Raw genomic sequence first — 16,193 nt, 5'->3', positions numbered from 1 at the left:
GGGAGGCAGACGGAGGGAGGGAGGGAGGAAGACAGAGGGAGGGAGGCAGGCAGACGGAGGGAGGCAGACGGAGGGAGGCAGACGGAGGGAGGCAGGCAGGCAGACGGAGGGAGGGAGGCCACAGACGGAGGGAGGCAGACGGACGGAGACAGACGGAGGGAGGGAGGCAGGCGGACAGACGGAGGGAGGGAGGGAGGCGGACAGACGGAGGGAGGGAGGGAGGCAGGCAGACGGAGGGAGGCAGGCAGGCAGGCAGACGGAGGGAGGGGCAGGCAGGCAGACGGAGGGAGGCAGGCAGACGGAGGGAGGGAGGCAGGCAGACGGAGGGAGGGGGAGGCAGACGGAGGGAGGCAGGCAGACGGACGGAGGGAGGCAGACGGACGGAGGCAGGCAGGCAGACGGAGGGAGGCAGGCAGACGGAGGGAGGCAGGCAGGCAGACCGGAGGGAGGCAGGCAGACGGAGGGAGGCAGGCAGACGGAGGGAGGCAGGCAGACGGAGGGAGGCAGGCAGGCAGACGGAGGGAGGCAGGCAGGCAGACGGAGGGAGGCAGGCAGGCAGACGAGGGAGGCAGGCAGACGGAGGGAGGCAGGCAGGCAGACGGAGGGAGGCAGGCAGGCAGACGGAGGGAGGCAGGCAGGCAGACGGAGGAGGGAGGGAGGCAGGCAGACGGAGGGAAGGAGGGAGGCAGGCAGACGGAGGGAGGGAGGGAGGCAGGCAGACGAGGGAGGGAGGCAGGCAGGCAGACGGAGGGAGGGAGGCAGGCAGACGGAGGGAGGGAGGCAGGCAGGCAGACGGAGGGAGGGAGGCAGGCAGACGGAGGGAGGGAGGCAGACGGAGGGAGGCAGGCAGACGGAGGGAGGGAGGCAGACGGAGGGAGGGAGGCAGACGGAGGGAGGGAGGCAGACGGAGTGAGGGAGGCAGGGAGGCAGACGGACAGACGGAGGGAGGCAGGCGGACAGACGGAGGGAGGCAGACAGACAGAGGGAGGCAGACTGAGGGAGGCAGACAGACGGACGGAGGCAGACAGACGGAGGGACGGAGGCAGACAGACGGAGGGACGGAGGCAGACAGACGGAGGGACGGAGGCAGACAGACGGAGGGACGGAGGCAGACAGACGGAGGGACGGAGGCAGACAGACGGAGGGACGGAGGCAGACAGACGGAGGGAGGGAGGCAGACAGACGGAGGGACGGAGGCAGACAGACGGAGGGACGGAGGCAGACAGACGGAGGGAGGGAGGCAGACAGACGGAGGGAGGCGACAGACGGAGGGAGGCAGACGGATCGGAGACAGACGGAGGGAGGGAGGGAGGCGGACAGACGGAGGGGAGGCGGACAGACGGAGGGAGGGAGGGGACAGACGGAGGGAGGGAGGCGGACAGACGGAGGGAGGGAGGCGGACAGACGGAGGGAGGGAGGCGGAGGGAGGGAGGCAGAGGGAGGGAGAGAGGCAGACGGAGGGAGGGAGAGAGGCAGACGGAGGGAGGGAGAGAGGCAGACGGAGGGAGGGAGGGAGGCAGACGGAGGGAGGCAGACGGAGGGAGGGAGGCAGACGGAGGGAGGGAGGGAGGCAGACGGAGGGAGGGAGGCAGACTGGAGGGAGGGAGGAGACGGAGGAGGGGAGACGGAGGGAGGGAGGCGGAGGGAGGGAGGCGGAGGGAGGCGGACTGGAGGGAGGCGGACGGAGGAGGGCGGACGGAGGAGGGCGGACGGAGGAGGGCAGACGGAGGAGGGCGGACAGACGGAGGCAGGCGGAGGGAGGCAGGCAGACGGAGGGAGGGAGGCAGACGGAGGGAGGGAGGCAGGCAGACGGAGGGAGGGAGGGAGGCAGACGGAGGGAGGGAGGGAGGCGGACGGAGGGAGGCGGACGGAGGAGGGCGGACGGAGGAGGGCGGACGGAGGAGGGCGGACGGAGGAGGGCGGACGGACGGAGCGGGCGGAGGGAGGCAGGCAGACGGAGGGAGGAAGGCAGGCAGACGGAGGGAGGCAGACGGAGGGAGGCAGGCAGACGGAGGGAGGCTGGCAGGCAGACGGAGGGAGGCTGGCAGGCAGACGGAGGGAGGCTGGCAGGCAGACGGAGGGAGGCTGGCAGGCAGACGGAGGGAGGGAGGCAGACGGAGGGAGGCAGACGGAGGGAGGCAGGCAGGCAGACGGAGGGAGGGAGGCTACAGACGGAGGGAGGCAGACGGAGGGAGGCGGACAGACGGAGGGAGGGAGGCGGACAGACGGAGGGAGGGAGGCGGACAGACGGAGGGAGGGAGGCGGACAGACGGAGGGAGGCGGACAGACGGAGGAAGGGAGGGAGGAGGACAGACGGAGGGAGGCAGACGGAGGAAGGCGGGCAGACGGAGGGAGGCAGACAGACGGATGGAGGCAGACAGACGGAGGGAGGCAGACAGACAGAGGGAGGGAGGCAGACAGACGGAGGGAGGGAGGCAGACAGACGGAGGGAGGGAGGCAGACAGACGGAGGGAGGGAGGCAGACAGACGGAGGGAGGCTACAGACGGAGGGAGGCAGACGGACGGAGACAGACGGAGGGAGGGAGGGAGGCGGACGGACGGAGGGAGGCGGACAGACGGAGGGAGGTAGGCGGACAGACGGAGGGAGGGAGGCGGACAGACGGAGGGAGGGAGGCGGACAGACGGAGGGAGGGAGGGAGACGGACGGAGGCAGACAGACGGAGGGAGGCAGACAGACGGAGGGAGGGAGGCAGACGGAGGGAGGGAGGCAGACAGACGGAGGGAGGCTACAGACGGAGGGAGGCAGACAGACGGAGAGAGGGAGGCAGACAGACGGAGGGAGGCGGACAGACGGAGGGAGGGAGGCGGACAAACGGAGGGAGGTAGGCGGACAGACGGAGGGAGGGAGGCGGACAGACGGAGGGAGGGAGGCGGAGGGAGGGAGGCGGAGGGAGGGAGGCGGAGGAGGGAGAGAGGCAGACGGAGGGAGGGAGAGAGGCAGACGGAGGGAGGGAGAGAGGCAGACGGAGGGAGGAGGGAGGCAGACGGAGGGAGGGAGGGAGGCAGACGGAGGGAGGAGGAGGCGGAGGGAGGGAGGGAGGGGCTGGAGGGAGGCGGACGGAGGGGGGCGAACGGAGGAGGGCGAGACGGAGGAGGGCAGACGGAGGAGGGCGGACGGACGGAGGCAGGCGGAGGGAGGCAGGCAGACGGAGGGAGGGAGGCAGGCAGACGGAGGCAGACGGAGGAGGGAGGGAGGCAGACGGAGGGAGGGAGGGAGTCGGACGGAGGGAGGCGGACGGAGGAGGGCGGACGGAGGAGGGCGGACGGACGGAGCGGGCGGACGGAGCGGGCGGAGGGAGGCAGGCAGACGGAGGGAGGAAGGCAGGCAGACGGAGGGAGGCAGACGGAGGGAGGGAGGGAGGCAGGCAGACGGAGGGAGGCTGGCAGGCAGACGGAGGGAGGCTGGCAGGCAGACGGAGGGAGGCTGGCAGGCAGACGGAGGGAGGCTGGCAGGCAGACGGAGGGAGGGAGGGAGGCTGGCAGGCAGACGGAGGGAGGGAGGCAGACGGAGGGAGGCAGACGGAGGGAGGCAGGCAGGCAGACGGAGGGAGGGAAGCTACAGACGGAGGGAGGCAGACGGAGGGAGGTGGACAGACGGAGGGAGGGAGGCGGACAGACGGAGGGAGGGAGGCGGACAGACGGAGGGAGGGAGGCGGACAGACGGAGGGAGGCGGACAGACGGAGGGAGGCGGACAGACGGAGGAAGGAGGGAGGAGGACAGACGGAGGGAGGGAGGCGGAGGGAGGCAGACGGAGGAAGGCGGGCAGACGGAGGGAGGCAGACAGACGGATGGAGGCAGACAGACGGAGGGAGGCAGACAGACGGAGGGAGGCAGACGGACGGAGGGAGGGAGGCAGACAGACGGAGGGAGGGAGGCAGACAGACGGAGGGAGGCTACAGACGGAGGGAGGCTACAGACGGAGGGAGGCTACAGACGGAGGGAGGCAGACGGACGGAGGGAGGCAGACGGACGGAGACAGACGGAGGGAGGGAGGGAGGCGGACAGACGGAGGGAGGCGGACAGACGGAGGGAGGTAGGCGGACAGACGGAGGGAGGGAGGCGGACAGACGGAGGGAGGGAGGGAGACGGAGGGAGGGAGGCAGACGGAGGGAGGGAGGGAGGCAGACGGAGGGAGGGAGACAGACGGAGGGAGGGACGCAGACGGAGGGAGGGAGGCAGATGGAGGGAGGCAGACGGAGGGAGGCAGGGAGGCAGACAGACGGAGGGAGGCAGACGGAGGGAGGGAGGCAGACGGAGGGAGGGAGGCAGACGGAGGGAGGGAGGCAGACGGAGGGAGGGGGGCGAACGGAGGAGAGCGGACGGAGGAGGGCGGACGGAGGAGGGCGGCCGGAGGAGGGCGGCCGGACGGAGGCAGGCGGACGGAGGCAGGCAGACGGAGGGAGGGAGGCAGGCAGACGGAGGGAGGGAGGCAGGCAGACGGAGGGAGGCAGGCAGACGGAGGGAGGCAGGCAGACAGAGGGAGGCAGGCAGACGGAGGGAGGGAGGGAGGGAGAGAGACGGAGGGAGGGAGGGAGGGTGGCGGAAGGAGGGGAGGCGGACGGAGGGAGGGAGGCGGACGGAGGAGGGCGGACGGAGGAAGGCGGACGGACGGAGCGGGCGGAGGGAGGAGCAGGCAGACGGAGGGAGGGAGGGAGGCAGGCAGACGGAGGGAGGCAGACGGAGGGAGGTGGACAGACGGAGGGAGGGAGGCGGACAGACGGAGGGAGGGAGGCGGACAGACGGAGGGAAGGAGGCGGACAGACGGAGGGAGGGAGGCGGACAGACGGAGGAAGGAGGGAGGAGGACAGACGGAGGGAGGGAGGCGGAAGGAGGCAGACGGAGGAAGGCGGGCAGACGGAGGGAGGCAGACAGACGGATGGAGGCAGACAGACGGAGGGAGGCAGACAGACGGAGGGAGGGAGGCAGACGGAGGGAGGGAGGGAGGGAGGCAGACAGACGGAGGGAGGGAGGCAGACAGACGGAGGGAGGGAGGCAGACAGACGGAGGGAGGCTACAGACGGAGGGAGGCTACAGACGGAGGGAGGCTACAGACGGAGGGAGGCAGACGGACGGAGACAGACGGAGGGAGGGAGGGAGGCGGACAGACGGAGGGAGGCGGACAGACGGAGGGAGGTAGGCGGACAGACGGAGGGAGGGAGGCGGACAGACGGAGGGAGGGAGGCGGACAGACGGAGGGAGGGAGACGGAGGGAGGGAGGCAGACGGAGGGAGGGAGGGAGGCAGACGGAGGGAGGGAGACAGACGGAGGGAGGGACGCAGACGGAGGGAGGGAGGCAGATGGAGGGAGGCAGACGGAGGGAGGCAGGGAGGCAGACAGAGGGAGGGAGGCAGACGGAGGGAGGGAGGCAGACGGAGGGAGGGAGGCGGAGGGAGGGAGGCAGACGGAGGGGAGGGGGCTGAACGGAGGAGGGCGGACGGAGGAGGGCGAACGGAGGAGGGCGGCCGGAGGAGGGCGGCCGACGGAGGCAGGCGAGACGGAGGCAGGCAGACGGAGGGAGGGAGGCAGGCAGACGGAGGGAGGCAGGCAGACGGAGGGAGGCAGGCAGACGGAGGGAGGCAGGCAGACGGAGGGAGGCAGGCAGACGGAGGGAGGCAGGCAGACGGAGGAGGCAGGCAGACGGAGGGAGGGAGGGAGGGAGAGAGACGGAGGGAGGGAGGGAGGGTGGCGGAGGGAGGGAGGCGGACGGAGGGAGGGAGGCGGACGGAGGAGGGCGGACGGAGGAGGGCGGACGGACGGAGCGGGCGGAGGGAGGCAGGCAGACGGAGGGAGGGAGGCAGGCAGACGGAGGGAGGCAGACGGAGGGAGGAAGACGGAGGGAGGCAGACGGAGGGAGGCAGACGGAGGGAGGGAGGCAGGCAGACCGAGGGAGGGAGGCAGGCAGACCGAGGGAGGCAGACGGAGGGAGGCAGGCAGGCAGATGGAGGGAGGGAGGCTACAGACGGAGGGAGGCAGACGGACGGAGACAGACGGAGGGAGGGAGGGAGGCGGACAGACGGAGGGAGGGAGGCGGACAGACGGAGGGAGGGAGGCGGACAGACGGAGGGAGGGAGGCGGACAGACGGAGGAGGGAGGCGGAGGGAGGGAGAACGGAGGGAAGCGGAGGGAGGGAGGCGGAGGGAGGAAGCGGAGGGAGGGAGGCTACAGACGGAGGGAGGCAGACGGACGGAGACAGACGGAGGGAGGGAGGGAGGCGGACAGACGGAGGGAGGCGGACAGAGGGACGGAGGCGGACAGAGGGAGGGAGGCGGAGGGAGGCGGACAGACGGACGGAGGGAGGCGGACAGACGGACGGAGGGAGGCGGACAGACGGACGGAGGGAGGGAGGCTACAGACAGCAGGAGGGAGGCGGACGGACGGAGGGGAGGGAGGGAGGCGGACGGAGGGAGGGAGGCAGACGGAGGGAGGCGGACGGACGGAGGGAGGCAGACGGACGGACGGAGGCAGACGGACGGACGGAGGCAGACGGACGGACGGAGGCAGACGGACGGAGAGAGGGAGGCAGACGGAGAGAGGGAGGCAGACGGAGAGAGGGAGGCAGACGGAGAGAGGGAAGCAGAAAGACATAGGGAGGGAAGCAGAAAGACATAGGGAGGGAAGCAGACAGACATAGGGAGGGAAGCAGACGGACGGAGGGAGGCAGACAGACGGAGGGAGGGAGGCAGACGGACGGAGGGAGGGAGGCAGACGGACGGAGGGAGGGAGGCAGACGGACGGAGGGAGGGAGGCAGACGGACGGACGGAGGAAGGCAGACGGACGGAGGGAGGAAGGCAGACGGACGGAGGGAGGCAGACGGACGGAGGGAGGCAGACGGACGGAGGGAGGGAGGCAGACGGAGGGAGGGAGGCAGACGGAGGGAGGCGGACGGACGGAGGGAGGCGGACGGACGGAGGGAGGCAGACGGACGGAGGGAGGCAGACGGACGGAGGGAGGCAGACGGACGGAGGGAGGCAGACGGACGGAGGGAGGCAGACGGACGGAGGGAGGCAGACAGACGGAGGGAGGCAGGCAGACGGAGGGAGGCAAGCAGACGGAGGGAGGCAGACGGAGGCAGGCAGGCGGACGGACGGAGGCAGGCAGGCGGACGGAGGCAGGCAGGCGGACGGAGGCAGGCGGACGGACGGAGGCAGACGGACGGAGGGAGGCGGACGGAGGGAGGCGGACGGAGGGAGGCAGACGGACGGACGGAGACGGACGGAGACGGACGGAGGGAGGCAGGCAGACAGAGGGAGGCAGGCAGGCAGACAGAGGGAGGCAGGCAGACAGAGGGAGGGAGGCAGACAGAGGGAGGGAGGCAGACAGAGGGAGGCAGACGGAGGGAGGCAGGCGGACGGAGGCAGGCAGGCGGACGGAGGCAGGCAGGCGGACGGAGGCAGGCAGGCGGACGGAGGCAGGCGGACGGACGGAGGCAGGCGGACGGACGGAGGCAGACGGACGGAGGGAGGCGGACGGAGGGAGGCAGACGGAGGGAGGCAGACGGACGGACGGAGACGGACGGAGGGAGACGGACGGACGGAGGGAGGCAGGCAGACAGAGGGAGGCAGGCAGACAGAGGGAGGCAGGCAGACAGAGGGAGGCAGGCAGACAGAGGGAGGCAGGCAGACAGAGGGAGGGAGGCGGACGGAGGGAGGCAGGCGGACGGAGGCAGGCAGGCGGACGGAGGCAGGTAGGCGGACGGAGGCAGGTAGGCGGACGGAGGCAGGCAGGCGGACGGAGGCAGGCGGCGGCGGACGGAGGCAGGCGGGCGGACGGAGGCAGGCGGACGGAGGCAGGCGGACGGACGGAGGCAGACAGACGGACGGAGGCAGACGGACGGACGGAGGCAGACGGACGGAGGGAGACGGACGGAGGGAGGCAGACGGACGGACGGAGACGGACGGAGGGAGGCGGACGGACGGAGGGAGGCGGACGGACGGAGACGGACGGAGGGAGGCGGACGGACGGAGGGAGGCGGACGGACGGAGGGAGGCGGACGGAGGCGGAGGGAGGCGGACGGAGGCAGACGGAGGGAGGCAGCTCTACTACACAGCTCTACTAGACCCGGCCCATCACAAGAAAGCTCTACTAGACCCGGCCCATCACAACACAGCTCTACTAGACCCGTCCCATCACAACACAGCTCTACTAGACCCGTCCCATCACAACACAGCTCTACTTGACCCGTCCCATCACAACACAGCTCTACTTGACCCGTCCCATCACAACACAGCTCTACTGGACCAGGCCCATCACAACACAGCTCTACTGGACCCGTCCCATCACAACACAGCTCTACTAGACCCGTCCCATCACAACACAGCTCTACTAGACCTGGCCCATCACAACACAGCTCTACTAGACCCGTCCCATCACAACACAGCTCTACTGGACCAGGCCCATCACAACACAGCTCTACTGGACCTGGCCCATCACAACACAGCTCTACTGGACCTGGCCCATCACAACACAGCTCTGACCACTACTCCAGGGTGGGACAGAACACTGTCCTTCAGAGAAGTACACCACATGATGCAGTCCACACCATGTATCATTCAGATCATCAGCCTACATATGCTGAGGTAACCTCTGGCAAAAGACACCCAGAACAATCAGAGATAGGAGAGGTGCACCAACTACTGCAACTAATATGCAGACTACTGAGCTAGACAGACCCTTTAATTCACACACACACACACACACACACACACACACACACACACACACACACGGTTGCAGATCGCATTGTACTTATTTTTTGTGCAATCTTATTCCATTCTTATTCATTTGTTTACAACTATTCTTAATTTTATTGGCACTGGTATTATAGTAGTGTATGTATGTATGTATGTATGTATGTATGTATGTATGTATGCATGCATGTATGTATGTATGTATGTATGTATGTTATTATTTTCAATGTACTTTACTCAAACCAGTGAATATCACTTATTATAAATGAGATCATTAACTATCAGCTCTTGGAATATCCAGGGCCTATACTCTTCACATTTTGGTTATAAAACAACAAATCCAGAATTGATTAAAAACATCAAGGGACAGGACATCATAATCCTACTGGAAACATGGTGTCGTGGAGACATAGATACTCAGTGTCCCTCAGGCTATAGAGAAAGTTTACTACCATCAATCAAACATAAAAATGTTCAACGGGGCCGAGACTCAGGTGGAATCATCATTTGGCATAAGCAGGACTTAGCACTGAATGAAATGAAAAAAAGGTACCAGTCACATTTGGCTAAAACTTAAAAGATACAATCTACTGTGACAATGATGTATACATATGTGCAGCTTATGCTCCTCCTTCAGATTCACCATATTATGATGATCAGTTTTTCCACAATCTCTACACAGAAATCGTTACATTTCAGGCAGAGGGTAAAGTGCTTCTTTGTGGAGATTTCAATGCAAGAACAGGTTCTGAGCCTGACTACACGGATGCGGGAGGTAACCACCACATATTTGGACACCCCTCCTTGTACAGTAGCCCTATTATAAATAATAGGAACAGTCCTGACCAAATACTGAACAAAAATGGGAAGGAGTTAGTGCATCTCTGTCGAGCCTTAGGCCTGTACATGCTTAATGGTAGAGTCAGAGGGGACTCTTTAGGTCAGTTTACTTACTGCTCAGCTCTTGGGACAAGTGTAGTCGATTATGCCATCACTGACATTGACCCCTCCTCCATTAGTGCATTCACTGTCAGACCACAGACACCATTGTCAGATCACAGTCAGATCAACGTGTTTCTGAAGAAATTAACCGGCAATACTCATTCAAAAAAACAGCCCAATAAACTCTACAACATAAACCCATCGTACAGATGGGCTCCAAACAGTGCAGAGAGATTCATTGAAACGTTGAACTCAAATGAAATGATGAACTCTATACAGTTTTTCAATAACTCACAATACCAAAACAATAAAGATGGTGTCAATTCGGCAACTCAAAACATCAACTGCATTTTCCAAAAAGCAGCATCGAAAGCAAATTTGAGAAAACCAAAGAAATGCAACATCAGAAACAAAATGTTTCTGATAAATGGTTTGATAATGAATGTAAAACAATCAGAAAACACCTAAGACAAATGTCAAATGAAAAACATAAGCAGCAAAACAACCCAGAGCTACGATATGAATACTTTGAAACTCAAACAGTATAAACAAACGCTGAAACGCAAGAAATTGAATTATACCAACAAGACACTTGATGAATTTGAAAACGCAATTGACCAAAATCAGTTCTGGGACATGTGGAACAATTTAAGCACAACAAAGCCACAAGAATTAGCCATACAAGATGTAGGAATTTGGAAAACTTATTTTGATAATCTATACAAAAACATCCCACAAAAAGACTTACAACAGAACCAATTAGAAATTTAAGAAAAATGGAACATCCTTGAATCAGTCATTAAAAACAACCAAAATCCATTAGATTACCCAATAACCCAACAAGAACAAAATGAAAAGCTCAAATCTATTAAATCAAAGAAGGCTTGTGGTCTAGACAACATCAGAAATGAAATGCTGAAAAACAGCACACCTGAGTTGCAAAATGCTGTGCTTAAACTGTTCAACATGGTTTTAACTTCTGGCTGCTTCCCTGATGTCTGGAACCAGGGGCTCATCTCCCCTATCCACAAAAGTGGAGACAAATCAGACCCCAATAATTACAGGGGAATTTGCATAAACAGTAACTTGGGAAAGGTTTTCTGTAGCATTTTGAATTCAAGAATTCAAACCTTTCTTCAAGAAAAAAATGTAATAAGTAAATGTCAAATTGGCTTTCTCCCTAACCATCGCACTACTGACCATATACACCTTACACACACTAATTAATAACGTCCACCAAAAAAAAGAGGGCAAAATCTTTGCTTGCTTTATTGACTTTAAAAAAGCATTTGATTCTATTTGGCACAAAGGGCTATTCTACAAAATTCTCCAAAGTGGGCTTGGTGGTAAGGTGTATGACTTAATAAAATGTATGTACAGAGCGGAGACAGAGGGAGAGCGGAGACAGAGGGAGAGCGGAGACAGAGGGAGAGAGGAGACAGAGGGAGAGAGGAAACAGAGAGAGAGAGGAGACAGAGGAGACAGAGAGAGAGGGAGGAGACAGAGAGAGAGGGAGGAGACAGAGAGAGAGGGAGGAGACAGAGAGAGAGGGAGGAGACAGAGAGAGAGGGAGGAGACAGAGAGAGAGGGAGGAGACAGAGAGAGAGGGAGGAGACAGAGAGAGAGGGAGGAGACAGAGAGAGAGGGAGGAGACAGAGAAAGAGAGGAGACAGAGAGAGAGGAGACAGAGAGAGAGAGTTTGTCTTACCTCGTATCCGAGCCGTGCCGCTCTCTGTAACAACGTCTCTCCAGCATTCTTGTTCACGATTAGTCTCCGTGCCTCAGGGGGGATGGGCCGCACCACAGGAGGCTCAGCAGGGGGTGCCCTCGTCACCCCTGCTTTCTCTGGTGGGACAGTCCCACTGCCGTTCAACAGGGGGGGTAGGGAGAGGGGCCGCGTTGCGGGGGAACAGGGCTTGACCGGAGAGCCGAGGTAATGGAGGGGAGAAGAGGGTCTTTTCCTCCGAGCACACTGCTCACTGACCTGACAGGAGGAGGAGGGGTTAGAGAGAACTCACACACACATTCCAATTAACTACTCACAGACAAACAACTGCTCACAGACAAAGCTGTTCCCTCTCACAACGTGTGTGTGTGTACCCCCAGTGGTATTGGAGACGGAGCAGCTGTCGCTATCCGGGCGAGGTGAGAGCAGAAAACAACAACCTCTTTTTCCTTTGCAAATCAGGCGCTTCAGATGCTTTGCCGCGGCTGCCACATTCCTGTGTGTGTGTGTGTGTGTGTAATTGAGTCCTCACCGCCAAGTCTACTGCTGAAAAGCTCCAGGGTTTTCTCGTTATGTAAAGAATGCGCGTACACACGGTGTTGGCATTGTTTTACACAATAACACACACTTCAAGCTGGAGATAAACACACACACACACACACCACAGGGAGTTTTCCAGGGCAGAAAAGGGTCAGAGAAGCAGCAGCCCTCTAGATATTGTAAAGGTATTTCATCTCTCGCTCGGTCTTATTCCCTCTCTCCATCTCCCTTCGTACTCCTTTTCTCTTTCACTTCCTCCCTCCTCTTGCCACCGCAATCCACTTCCTGTCACCTTTCCAGCCTGTTAAATCTGGAATCTGAATGCTGACACCACCACTCTCACCTTGTCCACCAGAGCTGCTCCCAGATCAGTGCTGCCGTGCTGGTTGCTAGCTCCATTCAGCAGCTCTCTCCTCCGCTCCATCTCCCTCTCCCTCTCCCTCTGGCTGGTGTGTTTGGTCTTGCACGGCCGCTTGCCTTTGGGTTTGTCCATGTCACCATGACGACGGAGCTTGAGAGAGGTGGTGTCTCCGGTGGGGGGCTCTGGGGCAGAGGGGAGGGGGAACTGACCCACAGTCTTCACCCCCACCCCTCCTCTCCTGGGCTCCTTGGATCCCCGGTCACAGCCTGGTCCCATCAAGGGCCCCTGGGGGGCCGATCTGTCCCTCTGCTGGGTCAAAGGGAGTAATCCAACTACAGGACAGAGAGGGAGAGAAATAATGCAGGTTACAGAGAGACAGAGGGCCTGAAGGTTAGGGGCGAGGAGATAAAGACCCTGAAGGTTAGGGGCGAGGAGACAGAGACCCTGAAGGTTAGGGGTGAGGAGACAAAGACCCTGAAGGTTAGGGGCGAGGAGACAGAGACCCTGAAGGTTAGGGGCGAGGAGACAGAGACCCTGAAGGTTAGGGGTGAGGAGATAGAGACCCTGAAGGTTAGGGGCGAGGAGACAGAGACCCTGAAGGTTAGGGGCGAGGAGACAGAGACCCTGAAGGTTAGGGGCGAGGAGACAGAGACCCTGAAGGTTAGGGGCGAGGAGACAGAGACCCTGAAGGTTAGGGGCGAGGAGACAGAGACCCTGAAGGTTAGGGGCGAGGAGACAAAGAGCCTGAAGGTTAGGGGCGAGGAGACAGAGACCCTGAAGGTTAGGGGCGAGGAGGCAGAGACCCTGAAGGTTAGGGGCGAGGAGACAGAGACCCTGAAGGTTAGAGGCGAGGCGACAGAGACCCTGGAAGGTTAGGGGCGAGGAGACAGAGACCCTGAAGGTTAGGGGCGAGGAGACAGAGACCCTGAAGGTTAGGGGCGAGGAGACAGAGACCCTGAAGGTTAGGGGCGAGGAGACAGAGACCCTGAAGGTTAGGGGCGAGGTGACAGAGACCCTGAAGGTTAGGGGCGAGGTGACAGAGACCCTGAAGGTTAGGGGCGAGGAGACAGAGACCCTGAAGGTTAGGGGCGAGGGAGACAGAGACCCTGAAGGTTAGGGGCGAGGAGACAGAGGCCCTGAAGGTTAGGGGCGAGGAGACAGAGACCCTGAAGGTTAGGGGCGAGGAGACAGAGGCCCTGAAGGTTAGGGGCGAGGAGACAGAGACCCTGAAGGTTAGGGGCGAGGAGACAGAGACCCTGAAGGTTAGGGGCGAGGAGACAGAGACCCTGAAGGTTAGGGGCGAGGAGACAGAGACCCTGAAGGTTAGGGGCGAGGAGACAGAGACCCTGAAGGTTAGGGGCGAGGAGACAGAGACCCTGAAGGTTAGGGGCGAGGAGACAGAGACCCCTGAAGGTTAGGGCGAGGAGACAGAGACCCTGAAGGTTAGGAGCGAGGAGACAGAGACCCTGAAGGTTAGGGGCGAGGAGACAGAGACCCTGAAGGTTAGGGGCGAGGAGACAGAGACCCTGAAGGTTAGGGGGCGAGGAGACAGAGACCCTGAAGGTTAGGGGCGAGGTGACAGAGACCCTGAAGGTTAGGGGCGAGGAGACAGAGACCCTGAAGGTTAGGGGCGAGGAGACAGAGACCCTGAAGGTTAGGGGCGAGGAGACAGAGACCCTGAAGGTTAGGGGCGAGGAGACAGAGGGCCTGGAGGTTAGGGGCGAGGAGACAGAGACCCTGAAGGTTAGGGGCGAGGAGACAGAGACCCTGAAGGTTAGGGGCGAGGAGACAGAGACCCTGGAGGTTAGGGGCGAGGAGACAGAGACCCTGGAGGTTAGGGGCGAGGAGACAGAGACCCTGGAGGTTAGGGGCGAGGAGACAGAGACCCTGAAGGTTAGGGGCGAGGAGACAGAGACCCTGAAGGTTAGGGGCGAGGAGACAGAGACCCTGAAGGTTAGGGGCGAGGAGACAGAGACCCTGAAGGTTAGGGGCGAGGAGACAGAGACCCTGAAGGTTAGGGGCGAGGAGACAGAGACCCTGAAGGTTAGGGGCGAGGAGACAGAGACCCTGAAGGTTAGGGGCGAGGAGACAGAGACCCTGAAGGTTAGGGGCGAGGAGACAGAGACCCTGAAGGTTAGGGGCGAGGAGACAGAGACCCTGAAGGTTAGGGGCGAGGAGACAGAGACCCTGAAGGTTAGGGGCGAGGAGACAGAGACCCTGAAGGTTAGGGCGAGGAGACAGAGACCCTGAAGGTTAGGGGCGAGGAGACAGAGACCCTGAAGGTTAGGGGCGAGGGAGACAGAGACCCTGAAGGTTAGGGGCGAGGAGATAGAGACCCTGAAGGTTAGGGGCGAGGAGACAGAGACCCTGAAGGTTAGGGGCGAGGAGACAGAGACCCTGAAGGTTAGGGGCGAGGAGACAGAGACCCTGAAGGTTAGGGGCGAGGAGACAGAGACCCTGAAGGTTAGGGGCGAGGAGACAGAGACCCTGAAGGTTAGGGGCGAGGAGACAGAGACCCTGAAGGTTAGGGGCGAGGAGACAGAGACCCTGAAGGTTAGGGGCGAGGAGACAGAGACCCTGAAGGTTAGGGGCGAGGAGATAAAGATCTATTAGCTCTCTATGTGTGCTGATTTATTAATGAGGATGAACATCTGTCTGGGAGGCACACACACAAACACATTTTGCAACAGACTAAACGTTTTCCACAGCGTAATGAATACACCCCAGGTAATCCCCTTTCTTACTCTCCTTCTCTAATCCCCCACTCTTTCTTAATCTATTCATCTCTCACTTTTTCTCAGCTATGGTGTGAGCACAGGGAAAGCCCTACCTTAACAGTCCTTCGTTCTGTTTCTCTTTATATCTCTCTATTTGACTGGCCTCGAGGGGAAACAGTCATTCATCACGTTAGTCACATTACACCTGCCCCCATATTTTGAATTGGCATGCGCACATGCTCTCCTTCAAACACTCTCTCCCCTCAAGCTAGGCACACTACTCATAATGCTATGTGTTCTCCAGAGCTCTTCAACCCGGAGAGAGAGAACCACAGGGACAGCCTTTCTAACACCCTAAAGAGATGTCCACAGGCCCCCTGGACCCAGAAGGAAGTGTCCTACATCCCTTCATGTCCCTGAACCCTGGTAGGATGACCACACTGCTAACAGAGAGGAAGTGACATCACAAAGCACATTGATATTGAAGGCTAAACCATAAAGAGCAGAGATTCACTTCTGTGGTTTCAACACCACCATCAAGGAGGAGATTTTAAGGGTCCAGATAAAGGAAATGGGACATCTTACCACAAGACTGCTCTATACTGTATCCAGCAGCAGTAACAGCCCACCATCACTGGCGACTAGGCAACAGAAAAATCACAATCACAGACAGACAGACTGCAACCTTCAGTGTGCCTACCGCGTTTAGCATCTCCGTTAGCCAGCATCTCTCTGGCCCAGCTCTTCGTGATCTCTGGTTTCTGTGGCAGAGGTTTCACTTCCAGGTCAACCTTGAACTTCCTGTCCCGCGGGGGCGGGGCTTGGGCACGGGTCCGGGGCAGGGAGGAAGGGCTGTGATGTGATGACCACGCCTCCTCTTTGACCTCTGGTCTCTCGGGGGAGGAGGCGGTGGGCTTGCGGAGGCAGAGCCCCTTCAGCTCAATACACACCTTAAGCTTCCTGACCTCTTCATCATCATCATCATCATTACTAGTAGGAGCCGTAGGCAGCACACAGACATCTGAAGACCCAGAAAGTGGAGGTTAGTGGAGAACGAAAAAAGGACACATACAGACACAGAAATGCAACATAGACACACATAGTGCCCACTCTCTGTCAAGCTGATGAGCTTAAAGCCTCACTTTAAGCATAGTGTGTGTGTGTGTGTGTGTGTAAAGTGAGAGAGAGCGAGAAGTT

At 60.7% G+C, this 16,193-nt stretch overlaps 1 protein-coding gene across 1 annotated transcript in view; it reads right to left on the bottom strand.

Moving 5' to 3' along the window:
- The window catches only part of LOC106586712 (BCL-6 corepressor), a 100,705-nt gene that overhangs the window by 39,345 nt on the left and 45,167 nt on the right, over positions 1-16,193 (bottom strand). Inside the window, 3 exon segments of the mRNA XM_014174269.2 lie at positions 11,361-11,636; positions 12,262-12,611; positions 15,697-16,017. Of these exon segments, the coding sequence (XP_014029744.2) occupies positions 11,361-11,636; positions 12,262-12,611; positions 15,697-16,017 (947 nt within the window).

This window comes from Salmo salar, chromosome ssa25 (genome assembly GCF_905237065.1).
Source record: "Salmo salar chromosome ssa25, Ssal_v3.1, whole genome shotgun sequence".
Lineage (NCBI taxonomy): Eukaryota > Metazoa > Chordata > Actinopteri > Salmoniformes > Salmonidae > Salmo > Salmo salar.
The sequence above is the reverse complement of the archived record's forward strand: the minus strand, read 5'-3'. Positions and strand labels throughout refer to the sequence as shown.